This window comes from Parus major, chromosome 3, assembly GCF_001522545.3.
Source record: "Parus major isolate Abel chromosome 3, Parus_major1.1, whole genome shotgun sequence".
NCBI classification, from domain to species: Eukaryota; Metazoa; Chordata; class Aves; order Passeriformes; family Paridae; genus Parus; species Parus major.
The window spans coordinates 92,644,651-92,665,321 of NC_031770.1; the positions used below are offsets into that span (position 1 = coordinate 92,644,651).

Sequence of the window (20,671 nt, forward strand, 5' to 3'; positions counted from 1 at the left end):
TACATGGATCCACTCAAGCTCTGACTTCAACATCGGCGTTTTACATTCCACATACTCTTCTTTCCTCAATTTATCTGTCAGAGGACAAGAATGTTGTACCAAATCCATCAAGGTACCTCACCAGTAAACTGTCTCCCCTTAGCCTGTATTTCCTTTCAGTTTTTGTCACTCTCCTTGATATTAATCCTCTGAAAATTCTCACTTGATTAGTGCCATAAAGGCCTCCTTAGACAGGTAGGTCATCAAAACTTCTGACCAACTTCAGAGTTCCCTAAGTTCTTATCAGTGAAGTCTCTTCTGTTCTGTGCATGGCCAAAATTGCCTCAGCTATTATTTCACCTGACCAAACTCTTACTGAAATACTAAAATATTAATTCTTCTACTTTCTGCCACAATAATTCTGAGTTTTTATTTTCTTTTTCCTGTTTCTCTCCTGTACTCTTTACAGGACTTTATGAAAAGGAAATGTATATCAATGTCGAGAAGAAAGGAAGTAGCTGGAACTGACTACAGTATATCAGGAACAGTACACCTATATTATATAAAGATTGTGATTTCCCTTTCCCAAGATACTTTTTTGAATGGAAGTCAAACACGTGCTGACCTTTTTTGCTATTACGTCACTCAGAACACACATCTGCTGGGCTGTCTGCAACCATCACAAAGGGGTTTTGTTGTTTTTTAAACAAAGACAATAGAACACACTTTTTCCTTAACCTCTTCTAAGTATGTTTTGCATGGAAATATTAACTCAGCCTGAGGGAAACACTAAATGCAGAATTTTTCAGACTGATAACCGTGCAAAAGTTCATAGACCTGTAAAGTAAGTCCTCCCCAAACAGTGTCAGAAATTTTGCAATCTGCATCATTCCCATTCCTATATAGAACAGCACTTAATTCACTAGCTGTCTCACAGTTCCCAAAACAAGTCTTGTCACTCACATAAAATTAAGAATTAGTGAGGATAATTATCAGGGTACTATTTTTAAAATTAACATATTAGCTGGCCTGCACCCTAGTGTTCTGTGATATTTTCACAAATCACCATGTTAGCTCACATTTAAGAGCCAAGTAGATTTTACAGTACCAGCACCTCAAGACTTTGCTTTTAGTTTATGTTCAAATACATCACAGTATGTATTTTCAAGTACTTAACAAGACATAAAGTACTAAAAAGTACTCAAGTACTTTTTACCTCATATGTGAAAATACATGGATACAAAGGTGTGTCACTAAAATATGACTACTTTCCAGAAAGAGAGTTGTGCACCTTCTACTATCCCACTAACATGGCACTTGCTCCTTGGTTTACTGTAAGACATCTTTTCCATTTTTTACTACTTCAAGATAAGACTTTCTGCAGGAAGAGAGCCCTCTGGATGCTGTTGATTTAACAAAGTTCTCTAGCGAAGAAAGTCAGAAGAAAGCACTTGCTGTTTATAAACAAACATCATGGATATTTATATTGCACTGTCTCCTCTGAGAACAACTGGAGAAATTAGAGCTATTTGGGTCCTGAAAACCAAATGAAACAAGTTATGAGTCTCAGACTACATAGAGTAAGGCATCAAAATTCAGTGAGTGAACTGATCCACACAGTTTCTGCCCATGGAGGAAGACAAAAGGACCCCAGCTCTGTCACAGACTGTGAGATAAATTTTCATCTTAGAAGAAAGATTATACTTTCTCATTCATGGAATCCTGTAACAGGCTGAACAAACATTTTTTCCTGTGCATCTCACAGCATTTGTCCTTCTCAGGCTTCAAATCGAGATGTAATGCAGTGATATATTTCACATTCACTTTTAAAACTTTACTTAATCTCCTTTCTGATGACAGACCAAAACCCAAGCTGAAGTACATGGCTGAAAAGTAACCCCCTCTGCAGAACAGAAGGCAACCCTGATGAATTGCACAAAGCTCCTCAGAGGTTGCATTCCCCCTCCCTCCCATTTCACTTGGATTCCTTTGTTTGGTAAATAGGTCAGTGCTCATAAAAACACCCCTCCAGGGCGTACTGCCTCACATAAGCACAGCAGCCAACTATAAGGAAGACAGACACTAATATGGCAGCAGCTGAATCACACAATTTCCATGGGGCATGGAGAACTGAAATAAGCTACACTGACCAAGCAGTAAGGAGAGGAACCACAAGATAAACTGACAAGAGTCAGAAAAATATCATTATTTCCCATCTCAAAGTTCCAGTGATCATGACTCAGACTTTGACAGGCTTTATGAACATCTCACTGCCCAAAACCAGTGTCTTCAGAAGAAGACAAACAGGGGATGCTAAGATCCTGGTCAATGCAACAGCCTCCATCTCATAACCAGACTGTAATGCAGTCTGATTAACAGCTCTGCCCCATCTTTACCATTCTCTGTAGATATGCAACCCATGAATCCTTTCTTCACTATACTGCCAAGGATGTCAGCTGTGTTTTTGAAGTGATCTTTTCTGGAAGAAGTTGAGTGATAATAACTGTATTCTTAAAATAGCTTAAATTTACCAACACCATTCAGAGAAGATGACAGGTTCACTTTAATGCCCCTCCCAGGTATGTAGAGAAACTGAAATGCAAAAAATATTATGAATCTAGGATTTAGACCTCACTCCTGAGCCTCAAAAGCAAAAGGAAAAAAAAAAAAGCTATTCAGTGGTTAAAAAAAAAAAAAGTTTTAAAGGGAACTGAAATGTAATGTCTGGCTTTGGATCAGAGACAACAGCTCAACAGGAAACCTACTGGGTTGAAGACAACAGCTGGACAAAGGAAGTCTCTTTCCCAACACTTTTTCCCAAATCCTTTGTTGCTTGTGAAAAAAATAAAAAAAAGGCAAGCATCCTGTACCTTTCCCAAACAAAATTTTTATATGACCTAACAGTGAACATATAATTTGTTCCAAGTTTATAGATACTGAATTTAGTTCCTCAGTTACAGACTGGTAGGATTTAGTAGCCAAGGTACAGTGCCTCACAAATGCAGCTGAACTGTTCACAGGGAACATCCGCACTAGAGAAGCATGACAACCATCTTTACTGCAGCTCACACAAATAAGGCAGATCTCTCCTTACTCTGTACTTTGCAAGGTTAGGAGTCTCTGAGGTAACATTTCACTTAAAACATTAAGGTTTCAAATCTTGAGCAAAGCCTCACTGATTTTGACTGAATAGATATATATGCAATACTGCAGGGAAGTTAGTGAGATGTACTGGAAGCATCTGAACCACCTCTGGAAAAGACACATGTGGTTCAGAAAATTTGCCTAGGATTCTCCTTTATTCAAATTATTTTAGCCAATTATTTAGCAAGATACAAAACAATCAACTGTGATGTTAATAGAGAAAGGAGGCCTACCATGAAATACATGAACTGCACACACAGGAAAGACTTATCCCATCTGTACAGTAAAAATGGGGTTGTCATTTAAAATGAGATATACAGAAATCTCTACCAGTAGGAGATTTCTGTTTCATAAACACCAGTACTGGGTAGTTGAGAGAAATAAGCACTGTGCTGTGTAAAATACTGTGTACTGTTGTTAGCACATAAACTTCTGGACTCTTGCAACACTGAAGATTTTAGGGTTTAGGGAAAGGTGGAAAATCAGTTGTCAAATGCATGTATGTTGAAAGTGGGAAGAGTATCAAAGTTCCTACTATCCTTCAAAAAGAGACAAGTCCCTTCAGACATACCTGAAAGAGTCATAATCCTAGTTCAGCAGTTTTAGAAGGAATTTTCAGAAAATATATTAGTGGAAAATTACTTCTGCCAAAATACACTGACATGTGAGTTCCTCAGGATGCCATCAAATCACATCACTATGCAGCATTACCTTCTGCTTTTGTGTAGATTGAGATGTTTCCATTTACCAAGCCAGCAAACAAGTATTGAGACCTATACGTTAAGCTCATAACAGTTGATTTTTCAGGAGTGAAGAAGTGTTGAAGTCGAATTTTCTTTGAGCCTTGACAACTTTTGTAAATAGAAATGCTGTAGAAAGAAGCAAGAAAAAATAGACCTGTGAAATTATGCTTTACATAGTTCTTGTTAGAATATGCAAGAGAGCTTTAGAATAAAATATTGGGGGAAAGAGGATTTTCTTCTTCAATTCTTGACACCCCAGAATGTCTGTGTAGACAACTTGCAATTACTTAACACTGACATATGACAACACTTTCATATTATCTTGTCTGCAGAAACAGTTATTCAAAAAAGAGGCATAGTAAGAATTCTGTTCAAAGCCCTTATTATGAGCCTATCTAAAACTTTTATTAGTTAAAAAAATAAATTTATATGATGTGGAGAACTAGGGAAAAGAAAAAGAAAACTCACTACCAGATGTCACTTACACTTAAAATTTCCATAATTCCTACTGATTGTTACAATGGGTATGCTAAGAATATTGTTAAGGCTGGAATTAAATCACTGATTTCTAGAAATGGTCAGTAGGCCATCAGTCCAAAGAGAGAAAAGTAATTCATCTCAGTAGTAGACAGCAATATTATTTTTTCACATGACAAATCCTGCATAATATGGCAGGGCAGAAGATTAATGGATTCCTCTTTGCCATTCTGAAAATTTTCCAGTACCTGAAGATTATGTTGCAAAGTTACAAAAGTAGTATTTATATTTTCAGATATTATGAACTAATCCTCTTTCATCAAAAAGATGCCCTGCTTTAATTTCAAATATCACATGGTGTAATTTTAAATAATGTAGAGTGCATTTTATCCCTGATTTAAGTGGAAACAATACATTGAGGTCACTGGGATAACATTTGGATACTTTTTTAAAAAGTAAACATTTTCTTATAAGTATCTCACACAATTTTTCTATAGTATAGCAAACTTAATCAATAAATCATACACATTACACCAAAAGCAAGAATCACCTTCCTTCTTCCATGCCAAGGCAAATAGTAGGCACATTAGAAGTTTTTGCAAGAATATTTTCAGAGTCTGGAGCCTTGTTTTGCTCTTTCAGCTTCTCCTCCTCTGGTATGTAGACCATGCAGAGAATCCGTGATTCCACATTGAAGCACTCAATAACCTTGGGGCTGGAGCTTTGAAATGAAACTATTGCAATCTGGCCCATCTGATTAGTACAACTGCCAATCTGAAATGAAAAAAGGAAAATAAATTAAAAAAAACAACAGACCATAACTGATACCTGTCTCCAGGAAGATCAGCATGTGAAACAATGACTGGAATGTCATTGTGCATCTCAAGTTATATGTGAGAATATGAATTTTCATGCATTAAGAGAATAATTCAGCACAAATACAAGACATGTCAAAACATTATATATACAAACTTGCCTTCTATGCTCACAAAAGATTTATGTTCTTAAAGCATAAATAATTTTATGGCCTATTCTGATATCTGATTCAAATGTATATACATTTCATAATGCAATTACTCTAAGTATCTGTGAAACATTGTTATTTTAATACCTAGTGGTCTAAATTGTCTCAGGTTCTTTTAAAACAGGTAATATAGTTGAGGCCTGTCCTTTGCACAGTAACAGGTCTACAAAGAAATGCTCTGTCCCAGAAGAAAGAGTCTGGAAAACTTGCTGATACAGAAAGCTAAATTCTTCCCTGATCCAGAACTAAGCATCATCAACATGTCCATAAACTTGTACATTTTAGGGATCAGAGAGAAGTCAAAAAGAAAAGAAAAATCTAGTCAGGCCCAGTACGTGTTTTTGTATAGTAACATAGTAAATCTTTCTGTTTATATGAAATAAAATAGGAAAGAGAAGAGTATTTTGTAGCAATAGAAAGATTTAATTTGCATGTTTTTGCAATGATTATTTAAAAATGGCAAAGACAAAAAGAAATTATATGGGTTGCCTTGAAAAAGACCACTAAGAAAAGTTGTTTCTAACTTTTAATTTGAAAAGATTCCCTTAAAATTTCAGTATTCTAGTAACTAGAAAAGCTCCTGAAACCATTAGCTTTCCTTTTTTTTGACAACAGCTTCTTGCCACCTTATTTTTTTCTGCTGGAATATCTGCATACCTGGGGTCATAGCAACATACAGAGGAAGCTGTTTTCCTGTGCAGATTTAAAAATATTATTTTTGGCTAAAATATTCTTAAAATACAAAACCAGACGGTAGGACTGTGTGTGACTGAGTGTAAACTCATATGGGTTTTAGCAGCAATTGTTACAAATTAACACATAACTCCCTTCTGAATGTGCTCAGCACTTTGGAATTCATTCTGTGCTGCACAAATCACACACGCTTAACTGACACCCTGCAGAGACTGGCAAGATCATGCGGACAAATTAGTAGCTAACCCTTTATATTTAAACAAATAAACAAAGACAACCCAACATTTCTTTCATATCTACACATGGACAAGAGTCACAAAAAGCAATGGAAAAAACCAGGACACAACCACTTTCAGATTTTAAAGATTACACTTACCCAAAGAAAACCATGTTCCACAGCACAGGAATCTGACTCCGTTTCTCCAGCAAGGTATGGTTCAGGATTATAAGCAGCACATTCAATCTTCAAAAAGAGGAAAAAAGAGTTGTTAGCACATTAAGAAAATATGCCTGTTTCTGTTTATTTTAGTTTGTAATTAACAAAAACATTTAAGGCTATCAAAGAATCTCATGAGGCAAGGAGTCAGTTCAGTTCACCCAGCTTCCCATGGGCAGGGTCAGCTGCACAGGTATTGTTCCTGATACATTCCTTATTTATCCCTACAGACTTTCAAGGCCAAAGACTACAAATTCTATTTTGGTGATCTGCTCAAGTGCTTCATGACTTTTATTAAGTTTTTATATGTCCCCAGCCTGACACTATCCCTGATGTAAACATTAGCCTGTTACCTCTTATCTCAGACACCAGGTACTTCTCTTTCTCTGCAGTTTCCTTTTACATGTAAGGCTGATATATGTCATGACCCTGCCTGAGACACCTCTTCATTAGCCTAAATCAACATTACCACTTAATTACATATAATTTTTTTAAACAATTGCCTTTTCAAATTTTTGTGCTCAAACTTATTATTGTCACTTTTTCAACTGACATCTCTCCAGCAGATGTATCAGCCTGATGTGTATATTTGAGAGCAGCTTTCTCAGCTGAACAAACCATTCTAGCAGAGCTGGTAGCAGCACTACATCATGGTCACCTCTTCAGAAGCCTGTTTCTACACATCTCATTCATTACTGCTCTTTGTAACAATATTACATTCCTAACCAATCCTTACCTTGCTGGTCTATTAAAAATTACTTTAACAGACCAACTAAACCACCTCTTCAGTCTGGATTTATGAAACTCCTAAATTCTCCTGGAGCATACCATGTGTCTGTCCTGCTGACTGTCATCCTTTTTATTTTTCTTTCCCCCCCAGATTATTTCTCCAGGTGCCTTAGTCATTGTGAATGCTAATACCATCATTCTTCAGACTTCAACTCCCTTCCAATCTCATGTCATCATGTTACTGTCAGTAAATTAATAACAATACTCATGATTTTATCATGCAGGCCATTTAAAAAAATAATGGAAAGCAACACCAGACTCAAGGTCTATATTTAAGTCTATCCCATATCCGAAGATCATTCATGAAAAAAACCTTTTTATGACCAGTCATGGATTTCTAATTTCCCTAAAATCCACGGCAGTTTCCTAATGCTCGTGTAAACACTTCAAAATATATAAGAACAATTCATAACTGTGTAGAGAATAAAAGGTTTCTAATGAGGTGTGATACTACTTTTTACACAGATTCTCTATAATTCAGACTAATGTTTTCATCTTGGACATCAATGTGCTTGTGATTATATTGTAGTGCTAGAGACAACTCAGTATGAACTTAGACTACTCAGTTAGCATTAACTCCCCATAGCCTGGCAACATCACCTCCCAACAATGAGCAATTAAAAAAAACCCCACAAAAAACAACAAAAAACCACCAAACCAAAACAAGTCAGCAAAAGTTAAAGAGTTCTAAAGTCCAAGTTCACTTAATTTTGCAAAGTGAAAAGTATTTTACAAACCTCTTTGAAGTCAGCAGGCATTAAAAAGTGATTTGCCTTAATAGAAAAAACATTATTTATTTGGCAAAGCAACTTACTATATACACATAAAAAATTGAAATCAACAGATGAGAGAAAGAGAAAAAAAAAAAAAGAGCCATCCAAACCTGTCTTAGCATGTCTCATTTAACATATGCTGAAGCTATCTATTTATGGTGATTTACAGTAGCTATGACAATGAAATATATCACTAGTGAAAAATAAGACAGTCTGCATGTTGGATATTTCCCAGGCTCCTTGTTACACCTCTGTGTCACTTTGCATCTTAGTCAAAAGTGATGTTTTTTTCCATAGTTGAACCCTGGTAGTTTAGTTCTCAGTCCTGACAGAAGCCCAGGATGCAAACTTGCTCTGATGGCTCCTTACACCACTGGGCAGCCTGAGCAGCACACAGCCAACAAACAGGATTATCCAAGCCAAGGTTCTCTTCCCACCCTGAGCTGAGACCTGAGAGCCAAACTGCAGCTGAGGCTTATGCAGTAATACTTAAGTAAGATTTTCTAGTAATATCAAGGACTTGGGAGAACAAGGAATGACATCTGAGCTCACATCCACATTACTTTAGGAGCTGCAAAACTGTCAAAGTTAGCCCAGGGCTGAGGCAAATACTGTCACACACTGCTCACCTGAGGTGACCAAGGCAAAGATCACCAGCCAGCTGTAAAGGTGACAAACTCCCCTTTCCTTTCCAAATAAGAAGACTCTTAAATGAACCATTAGGACAATTTGATTACAAGAACTGAGCCTAGGTGTTCACAGATCTTGGCATGCATTTTCAGGACTTACAAATGCCTAGGCTCTAAGGAAATACATACATAATTTAAGTTTCTGAAAAAAATTAAATTAGCTGGTTATTTCACCAGTGGCAACTTTAGAAAGTAGTCATTACAGAAAAAGCTATTTAATGGTACAAGCATGACTGGTTCTATGAGAAAGCAGAGTGTTTCAGTAAACTTTCGCTGCTCTGGAGACCAGTATCATAGGAATAGATTGTCTTAGCACCATTACACATTTCTACTGCATTTTGAACCACCAGTTATTTTCCCCCAACATCCAGGCTTATATACTCACATTTGAAGTGAAGCTGTCAGCTGAGCTTCCCTCCTGTGTAAGCTGTTCTAGCAGGGAGGGCTTGCAGACACACCTCTTAAAGCAGTACCCATGCAATGACATTAACTTAACTTTGGGATTCTATCCACACATACACAATTTTATTTCCATCACTCTTTTTGCACAAGACTTACTGACTGATGGTCAATAAGAAATCCTGTTGATACACAGGAAAAATAGCACCCAGCACTCTTCCCTTCCATCTGTTGGCTTGGTACTGTACTTATTTTCATCATTAAAGTCAGTGGTCAATAAGATTTCAAACTGGACACATCACATTAGGAAATGAACCATTAGGACAATTTATATATCATTGTTCAGAACATGACATTTTACTTAAGATTCCATGAAACATACTTTTGAAAAAAATATTTTTAAAATATTGTTCTCTGTGCACTAATAAAAATCAGAAATTCGAGGAGGATTTACCAAAATCATACCAGGGAAGGACAGCTTTCATGGAGATCAGACTCCTGCTCTTTGTAAGCTTTAGGTTACTTCTAAGCCACAAACACACACATGGAAATCTCAAAATGAACTAAAATTTTCCATCAGCTCTGTTTACACTGAGTGATTCATTCACATATGAAAGTGAATGTTATACTATGTAAAAATAAATGTTATGCTCCTTAGCGCCTCAGAGATTGCAGCATTTTGCATTCCTGTGACTCTTCTTTAATTGCTAATAGTCTTAAACCAGGGTAGCCACTCAAGAGAAATAACAGATGTGAACTAATAGATGTATTTACAATATGGTATTATTTAGAAATTATATCACACAAAAAAAATTATTGTAATCTCATATCAAAACTCCATTCACCTTAAACTCCTGTTGCTTGGCCATCATCACTGGCATGTGTCTAACAAGGAGAGGATGTTTTTCCTTTTTGATTTGATTCCCATCATCTTCTATGCAGAACCAACCTAACAGATTATCCTCCGCTGTAATGGAAAGAACAAACAATAAACACTCCACAATCCTTTACTGAATAATCACTTCCACCTTTCCACAGGAACAGAAAGGAACTCTGTCATGACTAGTCAACTGTCATATTTCTTATGGCATAGATGCATATATGACAGCTTAAAACTGTGAGCAAAAATTAAGTTGAGTAGATTACGTACATATTGATAATGCAAAAAAAAAAGAACACCTTACATTAGCAAAATTATAAGGATAGTCTCTTAATGCTCTTGTAAATTGAATATTGAAAGAGGAAAAGACACATCAAACCTCTCCTCAGACTCTAGGAAATCTGTTGGTTGAACAACATTTTTCTGCCTGTTTATGTAACATCACTACCAACTGCCAGCTATCATAATTATAAGGACCATCCTCCTGGAATGATGGAAACATCCATTCTCTCTTCTTTTTTGTTCCTTTGCTTGTCTTCCGTGAGACATCACAAAAGTGCTCTATTTTGACCATGTGCTGGTGAAACTTGCTTCCAAGCAAGTGAATGTTTCTCAGCTTAGGCATTGAAAGTCCAAGTATATTTGGAAACCTATTCCCCTGTGCAAACACAGTAGACTAATAACATCACAGGACAGCATATTTTTTATTGTTCTAACTTAGAGATTATTTCTGTTGGTTTAGATGCCACAATTAGTATTGAATACAAGAACTTCATTAAAATACTGCTGAAAATATATTCCTTCAAAATGAGTGTTTTATCTATAATGTTATTACTTTGCATTGATACAAAATCACTACTATTTACTGTATTGCAATTTTAAACAGCTACAGACAAATTTTCACCAAAAAAGGAAAATCATCCTCCAAAACGTAAAAATAAATAAATCATACTGTACATTGAGAGATATTCTAACTTGTTAGGAAATTTGAATAACTAAGAATTACCAAGGGCCAGTTTAGCCATTTGTAAATTGTTGATCCAAGACTGCTTGATAGCAGGGGTAAATGTATTGAACACAGCCGTAAAGAAAGTTGGCCGCCCAGACCTGCAATACAGAAAAAAAAAAGAAACCAGTATAAATGCAGGAGGTATAAATACAGTCATGGCTAAAAATGTTGAGCAAGATGAAATTTCATTATTTTCTAATACTTAGACAAAGACTCAGCTCTGATTTAAGTGTGCAGGCTATGATATGCCATTTGTCCATTTTCCTATACTTTACATGAAAAGTTATGAGGAACTGGTGAAGGAATACAGCAGTGACTGTTCCCTATTAGCTGTCACCGCCACGGCTCCTCTCTTGCTTCTTGCATCCAGAACACTGGGCTGAGGAACAGGAGAAAAGCAACACTGCTGCTCTGGAATATTAAAGCTCCCAGCATTACGACATAAAAGCAAAAGTCAGGGGCTTACCATGAAGACAGAAGGGAGGGAAGAGCTACAGATCCCCAAACCTTCACTTGTACATCTATACCTAACACGTAAACCAATTTAGAAAGCTTTGTAATCAAGATTTACACTGACTTGTCCTGTTTTCCTGGGAGTTGCAGCTGAATTCTACAGCGATCTGCTGCTCTGATTTCATCTTCTTTTTTCAAAATCAGTTTTTGTAAACCTGAGGTCCAGTCATGGGCTACGGATTGGTTCAAGTTCTGAAAAATTAAAAAAGCTAAGATTCAATACCAGTCTACCAGCCTGTTGCAAACAGGATAATAAGGTGATTCCTGCATATAACAATGACACATGGGCTTCAATGAGACCACATTTCCATCAAGGATAATTTACCCGTGTTTGTAAACACAGTTCAGAAATACCTGTAAAATATTTTCTAATGTATTTCATCTGAACATTTAATCTCATACTGCTCAGTTTATGATGCATAAATGGCATTCCCAAGTGTTTGTCAAATAAAAAATGCAAATTCGTATCAGGCGTATGTACAAGCCTTTTACTTTATTCCAGCATCACAAATTCTGTTACTAAAGAGAATCTTTTGAAAACATCTACAAATCATACTGAAAATATGCTTTTGTTCAAATCTTTGAGTCAAAATGTTTACAGAGCCATCATGAAAGATGTGTGGTCTAAATCTGTTTAAGATGCTGAAACAATAACTCACTGCAAGGTGAATGTTCTGTTGCAGAGAGTAAAAGCTCACCTGAATGAAACAAAGCATCAAGACTGCTAAGTACACAAAAATACACACACTTTCTACCATCAGAATTCTATGATAACTTAAGTGTTTCCCAAAAATAAAGAAACTGACCTCATTCCTCAGCTAAATTCTTGTAATGATCTTACACACAACTACCTGAAAAAGACAACTGAATTTTAAGTTTTCTAAGCATAATTGGCTCCAACTGTCAGAGCAGGCAGAAAGGTTTTTTATATGGCGAAGGGTGAATGTCTTATGGTATCTGTGCTACACATATTCCCAATTATGCAGATGAAATTCACCTTCTAATGCTTGTGAAGCTTTGTTCAAAAGCACTGTTTTCATAAGCTTCATTCAAAGTGCACATTTTCACAAAATGCTGTTTTATTTAATGCCTTGACTCTGAAGCCAAGGTATGTCAAGAGAAATTCAGCTTTCATATATTGATTCATATGCACACATTTGCAACCTGTGAAATTCAGCTTTCATATATTCATACATCTATGCATATTTGCAACTGTGGTGGCAGGTAGGAGTTAAAAATTACATGTAACCACATATAAAATGTATAAAAAACCAAGCAAAAAAGAAACTGAAGTCTCAAGACTTCATTTGGTGTTAAGTACTTTATTTTTTTGCCAGAATATAAGCTAAATCAAAGGGATGAGAACAAAGTTAAAGCAAAATACTTCCAAAATTCTTCTGAAAAATCCTTTTGTATTTTTGTGATTTATACTCAGTTTTAAGTACAGTTTTCCCCCAAAAGCCAGGATTATGAGCTTGGATGGGGACCAAGAACTTCCTCCAAATGACCATCCTCCTACTACCATGTCTAACTGCAGGAATCCAATTTCTTAACATCAAAATGTAATTCTGTTCCCATATAAGCTTATCAGCTATTAAACAAATGCAGAAACTTGTAGTATCCACCTACACTTAAAAACAATAAAGAAAAACAAGATTAGGACAGCTGTAATCTTTTTATAATACTTAGCAGTAAATGCATTATTAGAGGTGAAATTTATTCCACTTTTTGCAGAGAGAACTAAGGAATGTCTTGCACAACTCCAGGGAGAGGCAACTATACTACTTTACAAGAACAGACTTGAAAAATAAATCCAGCTTTGTTTATTACCTGATAATTTCCTTTAAGGCTGCTTATTAATTGACTAATTTGACCAAGTACATTCAAGTCATGTAAAAGGTTCTGCAGATCATGGTACAGTTGCCCTGGTCCCATATAGAGCTTGTCTGAAATGAATAGAACCATAAGGTTATACACAATAAAAAGATGCAATTCTCAGTTGAACAAAGAAAGTATCACAAAGACATATATTACATCTTAAAATCAGAGTGGCTTATTTCTACATATATCCTCAGAATTTCACTTTGTTGCTCCAGCTGCTTCTAATGTCCCTGCAGACAGATAATTGTGAAATGCACCCCAGGAATAATAGGCAGTAGCATATATCACATACAACTTATGCACTTACAGGCATTACCATTGGCATTTCCTTTTAGATCATCTTATTGCCCTTTTAGCTACAAACAAGATTCAAGTTGTTCATCTAGTATGAAGGAGAGCACTATCTGCAGTTTTAACATCCCACACTAGAATTGTAACAAATATCAAAGCTTCACTGGCCCCAAAATCTCTTGCTGCCATGAAAGTTTTGTTTAGCACCGAACAACAGACTTGCTGAACACATGAATGCAAACATTTTTCCTGAAGGATATTTTTGGTTACATGACAAGCAAAAAAAATTATCTGCAGCTTTTGCTATGATGGTTTAAAATTCAGTATTTGCTTTATTGAAATGAGACAGTTCTGGGTCATATATCCATATCCTAACTCTAACACAAGTCTGCAATTTCACTAAACCACTTGAAATTTTACTGCAATCATGCTTAAGTCAAAAAAGGATCTGTTCTTAGATCAGCAGCAAATCTGAACAGCAGCAGAAATATTTTATGCTAATAATAAGTACAAGGGCTTATAAGGGAACAGTAACTCAGAAAAACACACTGATTACTAGGATAAGGTGTCCATTTAAGTGCACAAAGCTTGCAAATCCCTACTAATATACTCTGACTACCACGATGCTAGGAGTGGAATGGCTATATAATTCCTTTGGAAACAACACTCACTCTCCCATAAAAAAACCCACACTGACTCATACAGAGTCAGCATGTTTCCCTTTGGCTGAATGACAGGAACAGGACTAGATTATCTTGCCAGGAAACTCCTGCAGATTCTTTAGCTCACACAGTGTAGTTTCCAAACCATGGATCCTTCATCCCTAGCACAGCCTTGGAAGGCGGTCTGTGGGCAGCAAACACCCCTGGATCAGAAGGATTTCAAAGGTGTGTTGGCAAGAACAGGATCTAAATACGGTGCTGGCTACTGGCTCTGCAGACAGCTGAGGAGCACGGACAGGAGCTGTGCCACCTGCTCTGGCTGCAGGGCAGAGGATGGCGGGCACAGCTCAGCGGGACACACACACCCCTGGCGCCTCCGCTCCCCCAGCCTGCTGCAGGGGGCACAGCACAACGCAACAAACCAAACACAAAGCTGTCCCAATGGCCTAAGGCAGAATGAACATGAAAATTAATCATGTATGAAACAATGCTACTTAAATCATTAGGATATTTTCAGTTAGGTCTCAAAATAACCATTTTCTGAAGACATTTTCCTATTTGGAAATGAAAGAGGCCATCACAATGTTTTTCTTTAATGCAATTTGTTATATTAAGCTGGAAGTCTGCCTTAAATCCTGAAAAGCATAAAATTTCAAGGCTCAAAGAAAATATTAATGGCTACTTTATTTCTGAGTTGTCGAGTTCACTGCAGGAAAATGCAACATAAACCTGAAATATTTCACATTCCCATAAAATTCCAAAATGTAATCTGGCCTTCAATTCTTCTGGTAAATTGGATCAAATAAATTATTTCTGTGCACTGTACTTGAGCACCAAACAGGGGTATGACTTCACTTTACTACTGTTTACCCATCCAGATAATAGACGCAACTATCATCCTCTTCTTTGCCTGCTTTGAATGATAATTTAAAGAACAATCTAGCCTTTCTTACCCTTAAAACCAAATTAAGAAAAGGTAATTACATTTATTGTATACCATGAAATGAAACAACTGCAAAGCAGATCTAAGAAAAAGAATTTTGAAATTATGGTCAGTTGAGTATATTTGCAGTTTTGTTTAAAAAAAAATAAAAATTAAACACTTCTCCTGAACTGCAGACTCCATACTTTCATTACGCTGCATTTTCACTTTCTTCAACCCAAATACTTGAAAAATCTACATCTGAAAAGATGTGCTTCTCTCCTCATACCTATCTTCTGACAGCTTACACCTTTTTTCTTACTAGCATCCACAATAATTGTAATTTGTTAAGTACCAGAATCATTAGTTCCCAGATGCATCAAATTGTTGACTTTAATGGGGCTACTTTCAAAGAAATGTGCAGATCAGTGTTAACAGGAAGTCTGGTGAAATCTAGCTAAAAACCATAATGTGTCTGGCACATTAAACAACAGAAATGATATCATTCTTGCTTCAAATTTCTCTAATGAAAAGATAATTTCTGGAAAAAAAAATGTACCCTGAACATAAATAATTGTTTCATTAGTTGAGCTTTTGGCAAAAGTTCAGTCACTTATCATTTACAAACTCCACTCTAAACAAACTCCACTACTAAACAAACCAAACAGCTGCTGTGAAAAAATTACTACAAGTATTTTTGAAATTTAGCTTTGTGGGTTTGAACCAAGAAAAAATTTACAATGGTCAGGCTGTGAAAAGCTGAGCCTGAGAGGCTTCACTTGTACGGGATGAGTATTTTCTCCCAAGCAAATTACATTAAATTCCAAAATTCAGGGTCACTTTTTGTTGCTTGATAGTTAGCAGAATTTTTGTTTATTGCTGGAGAACAGCCTTTAATGCAACATATAACCAGCAGCATCCAGGCAAGTCCTAGATGCTGCAGGACTTTATGCCATAGTCTTCCACTGAGTCCATAAAGCAAGCTTAAACTGCTTACAGAGATGGGCCTGCCCTGGGCAGTACATATGCCACCATGCCTAAGAATCTTCTTCTTGAAGCTTCAAATAAACCTACAAATATCTTTGTACCAGCCTTGGAAATAAGGCATAAATCTTAAATTTAATTCAGTAATTGTCACCTGAGTCTCTTTTGTCTGCGTCATGCATATTTTATAAGCTATTAATAAGTCAAGATAAAAAGGATGCAATATGAATGTCAAAGCAAATAAACTAACCTGGCATCTGAAAGGCTGTCACACAGGAAAACCAAACAAAAGTAATTTTAGGCTCATTCATTAAAAGATCACATTCTTAGTACAGAAAAGGAAGAACAAAATCAAAACAGTAAATAATTAACGAGAGCCTGCTCCCATCCTCTGTTTGAGAAAAGAGAAACCACCAAGAAGAAATTTTAATAGTCAAGGACTAAATCAATAGGCACAATTAATATCAGCCTTTCACCAAGGTCCTTATTGGGCACAAACTGACATAGAAAAATAAGACTTCAGAAATCAACAATGATGTAGATTCATCAGAAGTGAGTTCTCCAGAAAGGGATCACTTGGATTGTGTCTGGATGATAGAAGCAAGTTATAGCAACTTTATCTCTGAACTGGGTCCTGTAAGGGTTACTCACAACATCTTTTAAAATACAACTGGCTCCTCAGTGGTTAACCAAACGCAGACTGGTGATCCTGAGAATTGTCTGATGGAGGGTTTTTCTTGAGCGGAGGAGGTGGGGGAGAAAACTACTCTGTTCATCAGATATTTCTCAGTTCACAGCCACAGACTGGCTGCTTCAGCCCACACGTGTTCCCTGACCATTCAATTGCTGGCTATTTTTGGGTGGGTGTTCACTCCTTTTATCCATAGAGAGTGCACTGAAAAGCTCTTGGCTTCACTCCAAAGCAGATACGTGGTTGGTTTCTTTTGTACTGTGAAATATTTCACAAATGACAAAGACATTTCCTTCTCATTTCTAAGCCACTCTTGTTAATTATCAAGCTCTAAAACAACTTATTTTTCCTATGGGTAAGAAGTTTTTTATGGTTTTAGAGAAGGCTCTCCCCAACACATCCTACATGCTACAGAGTGTGCCTGGGCAGGAGACAAGGCAGCATGTTGTAACCAATAACCACATATGTGGCTTCAAAGGCAACTTTTTTGCATTCCACCTACAGATCAAGGGTGAAATCTTGGCCACATGTAATCCAGCAAGAATTTTTTTCACCAACTCCTTTGTTTCTAAGATTTTACCAGAGGAATTTATGCCTCCCTGCAACAGGCAAGTTTACTGCCAACAACCAGTAATTCTTGCAAAATTCCCAATTCCTTGCTCAGCATTAAAATGAAATACACTCAAGGTTAAAAAAGAAAACAAAACCACAGCTTGGTTTAGAGGGAAGAAAGGAGGTTAAAGTTTAAATTTATTTTGCTGCTATGTAAAATTGGGGAGATTTTGCTTTTTCTAACCATTTCTTCTTAGGTCAAGATATATTTGGCTATAATGCCAAACATTTATTTTACCTGCTTGTTTCCCAGGGTTACTCTTAGGACCACAGCTTCAAGTTCATCAATTTTGCCTGGTATGAAGCAATTTTTATAACCGAAACAGAAGCAACTCTGGTTGCTTCTTATAAATCTGGGTGATTTATACCCAGGCATTTTCAAAGCCTGCAGGAATACTCCCCAGGTGTAGTTAAAGTCAGTTTAACTTGGTTCAGGCAAAAAGTAGAATTTTGAAGGTTGTGAATAAATACAGACATGCTAGAGAAGTGTCTGTGTGCTAGTGCCTAGGCAGAGAGGGAGCATTCCCACCTCTGGCAGAAGGCTGCATTGCTGGGGAGCACAGTGAGCTGCCACAGCTCTCCCTCTGCACAGCAGCTGCTGCTTTAATAGGTGCTGCCACAGCAGCTGCCCCCTTGGGATTGTCACCCAATCCCTTGGGATTGTCACACCAAATTGTTCCCCTGAATTTCCAATTTCCATGGACACTTCAAGCATATTGGTTATCATAATCCTGAACTGATCACATCCTCTTCTTCCTCTCTAAGAATTACAAAGGGATACATTTATTTTCCATGGTTATTTGCTACCTGTAAGCATTTTCTACTAGCTTTTGCTGTGTGTTCTGATTTGCATTTGTGAATTACTATTTCATCACAGATTTATGCTACTAAAGACAGAGTAGAGGCAATCATCCATGATTTGAACATCTATTGCTGGGCAAGCAAACATAATGGCTCAGCTGGTCCCATCCCATACTGAACTCCTGTTTATCCCAATTAGAAGGATTTTCTTCAAGTAATACAATTCTATAAATCCAAATGTCACACAAATAAAATAAAAGCCTCAGTCAATATACTCTCAATATTGCAACTATTTTTGCAAACATTTCTGTATTGCCTATCATGTTGAAATGAAATACTGTTAATAGACAGACTGTTGGGTGTCCCCTTTATACAAAGTAACTAATATTGACAACATCTGCCTTGAGTATAATCATAGTAATGACCTTTTCTCCACATAGTTCAAAACCACAACACATCAATACAAATTGTCTTTGGAAAAGTTATACTGAAATGAAATGAAATGAAAACCAATGCATCATGAAAATTCAAGGTCCTTATAAAGATTACTTTGCTTCTGAGAGACACAGAGCCCTGAAGTCAGGCTAGTGTGGCACAAAATGGAAGATCATGAATGCTTAAATGCAAAAACCACAACTGAATCTGAGAAAGGCTCTTTTCCTGACTACTGAGGGGTAATGCACAATTAATGATACACTTGAAGAACATGCCAGATTTGAAGACCACTCTGAAAGCTTGGTATATCCCAAATTTGTCTTGCCATTTGCAATCTGGCCTTCGAGGCTGAGCACATTTGTATTGCTTCCTCCCACTGAGCCATCTGTGTGCATCCAGGCAGCACACTGAAACACCAAATGTTATGAAAGGAAGAGATTTGGGAAAGTTTCGATCCTCATATAGAGCATAAAAATCACCTGGGATGGGAGAAGAAGTTACATATGTGGGAGGTAACTTTAAAAGCTGCTATGTCTGAGGAAGGCATAACAAACTGGTATTTGTATAGGATTACACACTTGGAACAAATAACAAAAAAAAACCAGGCTGTTACACAACATTTCAACTACATTTAAACCTGAGAAGCTTGCACAGTATTCTGGAACACAAAGTATTATGATACTAGATGAATTCCTGATTGATTCATAATAAACTGGACAGATATGAGATTGTTAACCTATTTTAAACCATGTTAACCTATACTGTTTAAACTATCGTTAACCTATGTTAAACTATGATGATGCAGAAGTAATATATTTAAATCCACCATTTAAGTGTAGACAGAACTGTTCAATTCTTTAAATTTTTCTTTGATTGTCCTAGAAAAGTTTTGTTGATTTTTTTTTCCTGAAGTAATAATAGCCAGACAGCATCCCACTGCTTAATTTAAAATGCCCACCCTTAGGACAAGAATGGAGACTGTGAAGGACAATGTTGTACCTGAAGTAAAATAGTTTCCTGTACACTGCAGACCTTGATAATGAATATAAAGAAGAAAAACCAGAAATTATTAAGGTCCAAGATCACAGTGGTTGAGGAATTCTTCCCCTATACTTGGTACTTAATCCTGCTCCTGTAGATACACTATAGATACACAGGTTAGGTGTGGCAAAACACACCAATGCTTTACAGCTTCTTGGTGGAAGAGAACTTTTCAAAGTGAGAAACAGCATTCTTCTTTCACAGGTCTAGTGGAACTACCTTTCTCAGTACAAACAGAAAAGGAAACCTTTATGTGCCATTATTACAAGCAGGCTATCTATTGCAGCAACTAATAAACAGAGCTGGCAAAAAGATTATGAATATTGGAAATACCAGAAACACTAATTCATTTAGCAGTTGATAGTGATGTTATATAAAGTATTATTTCCTTTCCCTTTGCAAACTCCCTTGTCACAGAACACCTAGCTTTCTCTAGAGGGCTGGTGATGGGGGTGCCCTTCTGTACTAAATCTTTATCTTTCACAGAACTTGACACATCTAAGCACCTGTTATACACCAGAGGCACATCCATACCTCTGATATACACCCTTCCTGGAAATTCTGTGTGAGTGTTAAAGCGAGTTACAACACAGATGAGGTTCTTAGATGCTGAACTACTAACTCCCTGCATGCTGTGTTATAAAAGCAAAGTCCCTGACAGCCCCCATATCACCACCTTCCTCATATTTGTGTCTTCACTTGCTCACTCATACTGTTCTTGTTTCCACAGATGCATCAGAGAAGTATGTGGTGCAGGTTCAGTTGTCTTGTTTCTCCTTTATGAGAGTTTGTGAACAGCCAAT

General features: G+C 36.8%; 1 protein-coding gene across 3 annotated transcripts in view; it reads right to left on the bottom strand.

Annotated features, from left to right (window-relative positions):
• The window catches only part of ARHGEF10 (Rho guanine nucleotide exchange factor 10), a 99,352-nt gene that overhangs the window by 23,626 nt on the left and 55,055 nt on the right, over nt 1-20,671 (bottom strand). For all 3 annotated transcript variants that reach the window (XM_015622221.1, XM_015622223.1, XM_015622220.1), the window contains 7 exons: nt 13,379-13,494; nt 11,613-11,740; nt 11,033-11,133; nt 9,992-10,113; nt 6,437-6,523; nt 4,894-5,117; nt 3,835-3,992 (listed from right to left, as the gene is read on the bottom strand). In XM_015622221.1, coding sequence (XP_015477707.1) covers nt 3,835-3,992; nt 4,894-5,117; nt 6,437-6,523; nt 9,992-10,113; nt 11,033-11,133; nt 11,613-11,740; nt 13,379-13,494 — 936 coding nt within the window. The remainder of the gene's footprint in view (nt 1-3,834; nt 3,993-4,893; nt 5,118-6,436; nt 6,524-9,991; nt 10,114-11,032; nt 11,134-11,612; nt 11,741-13,378; nt 13,495-20,671) is intronic.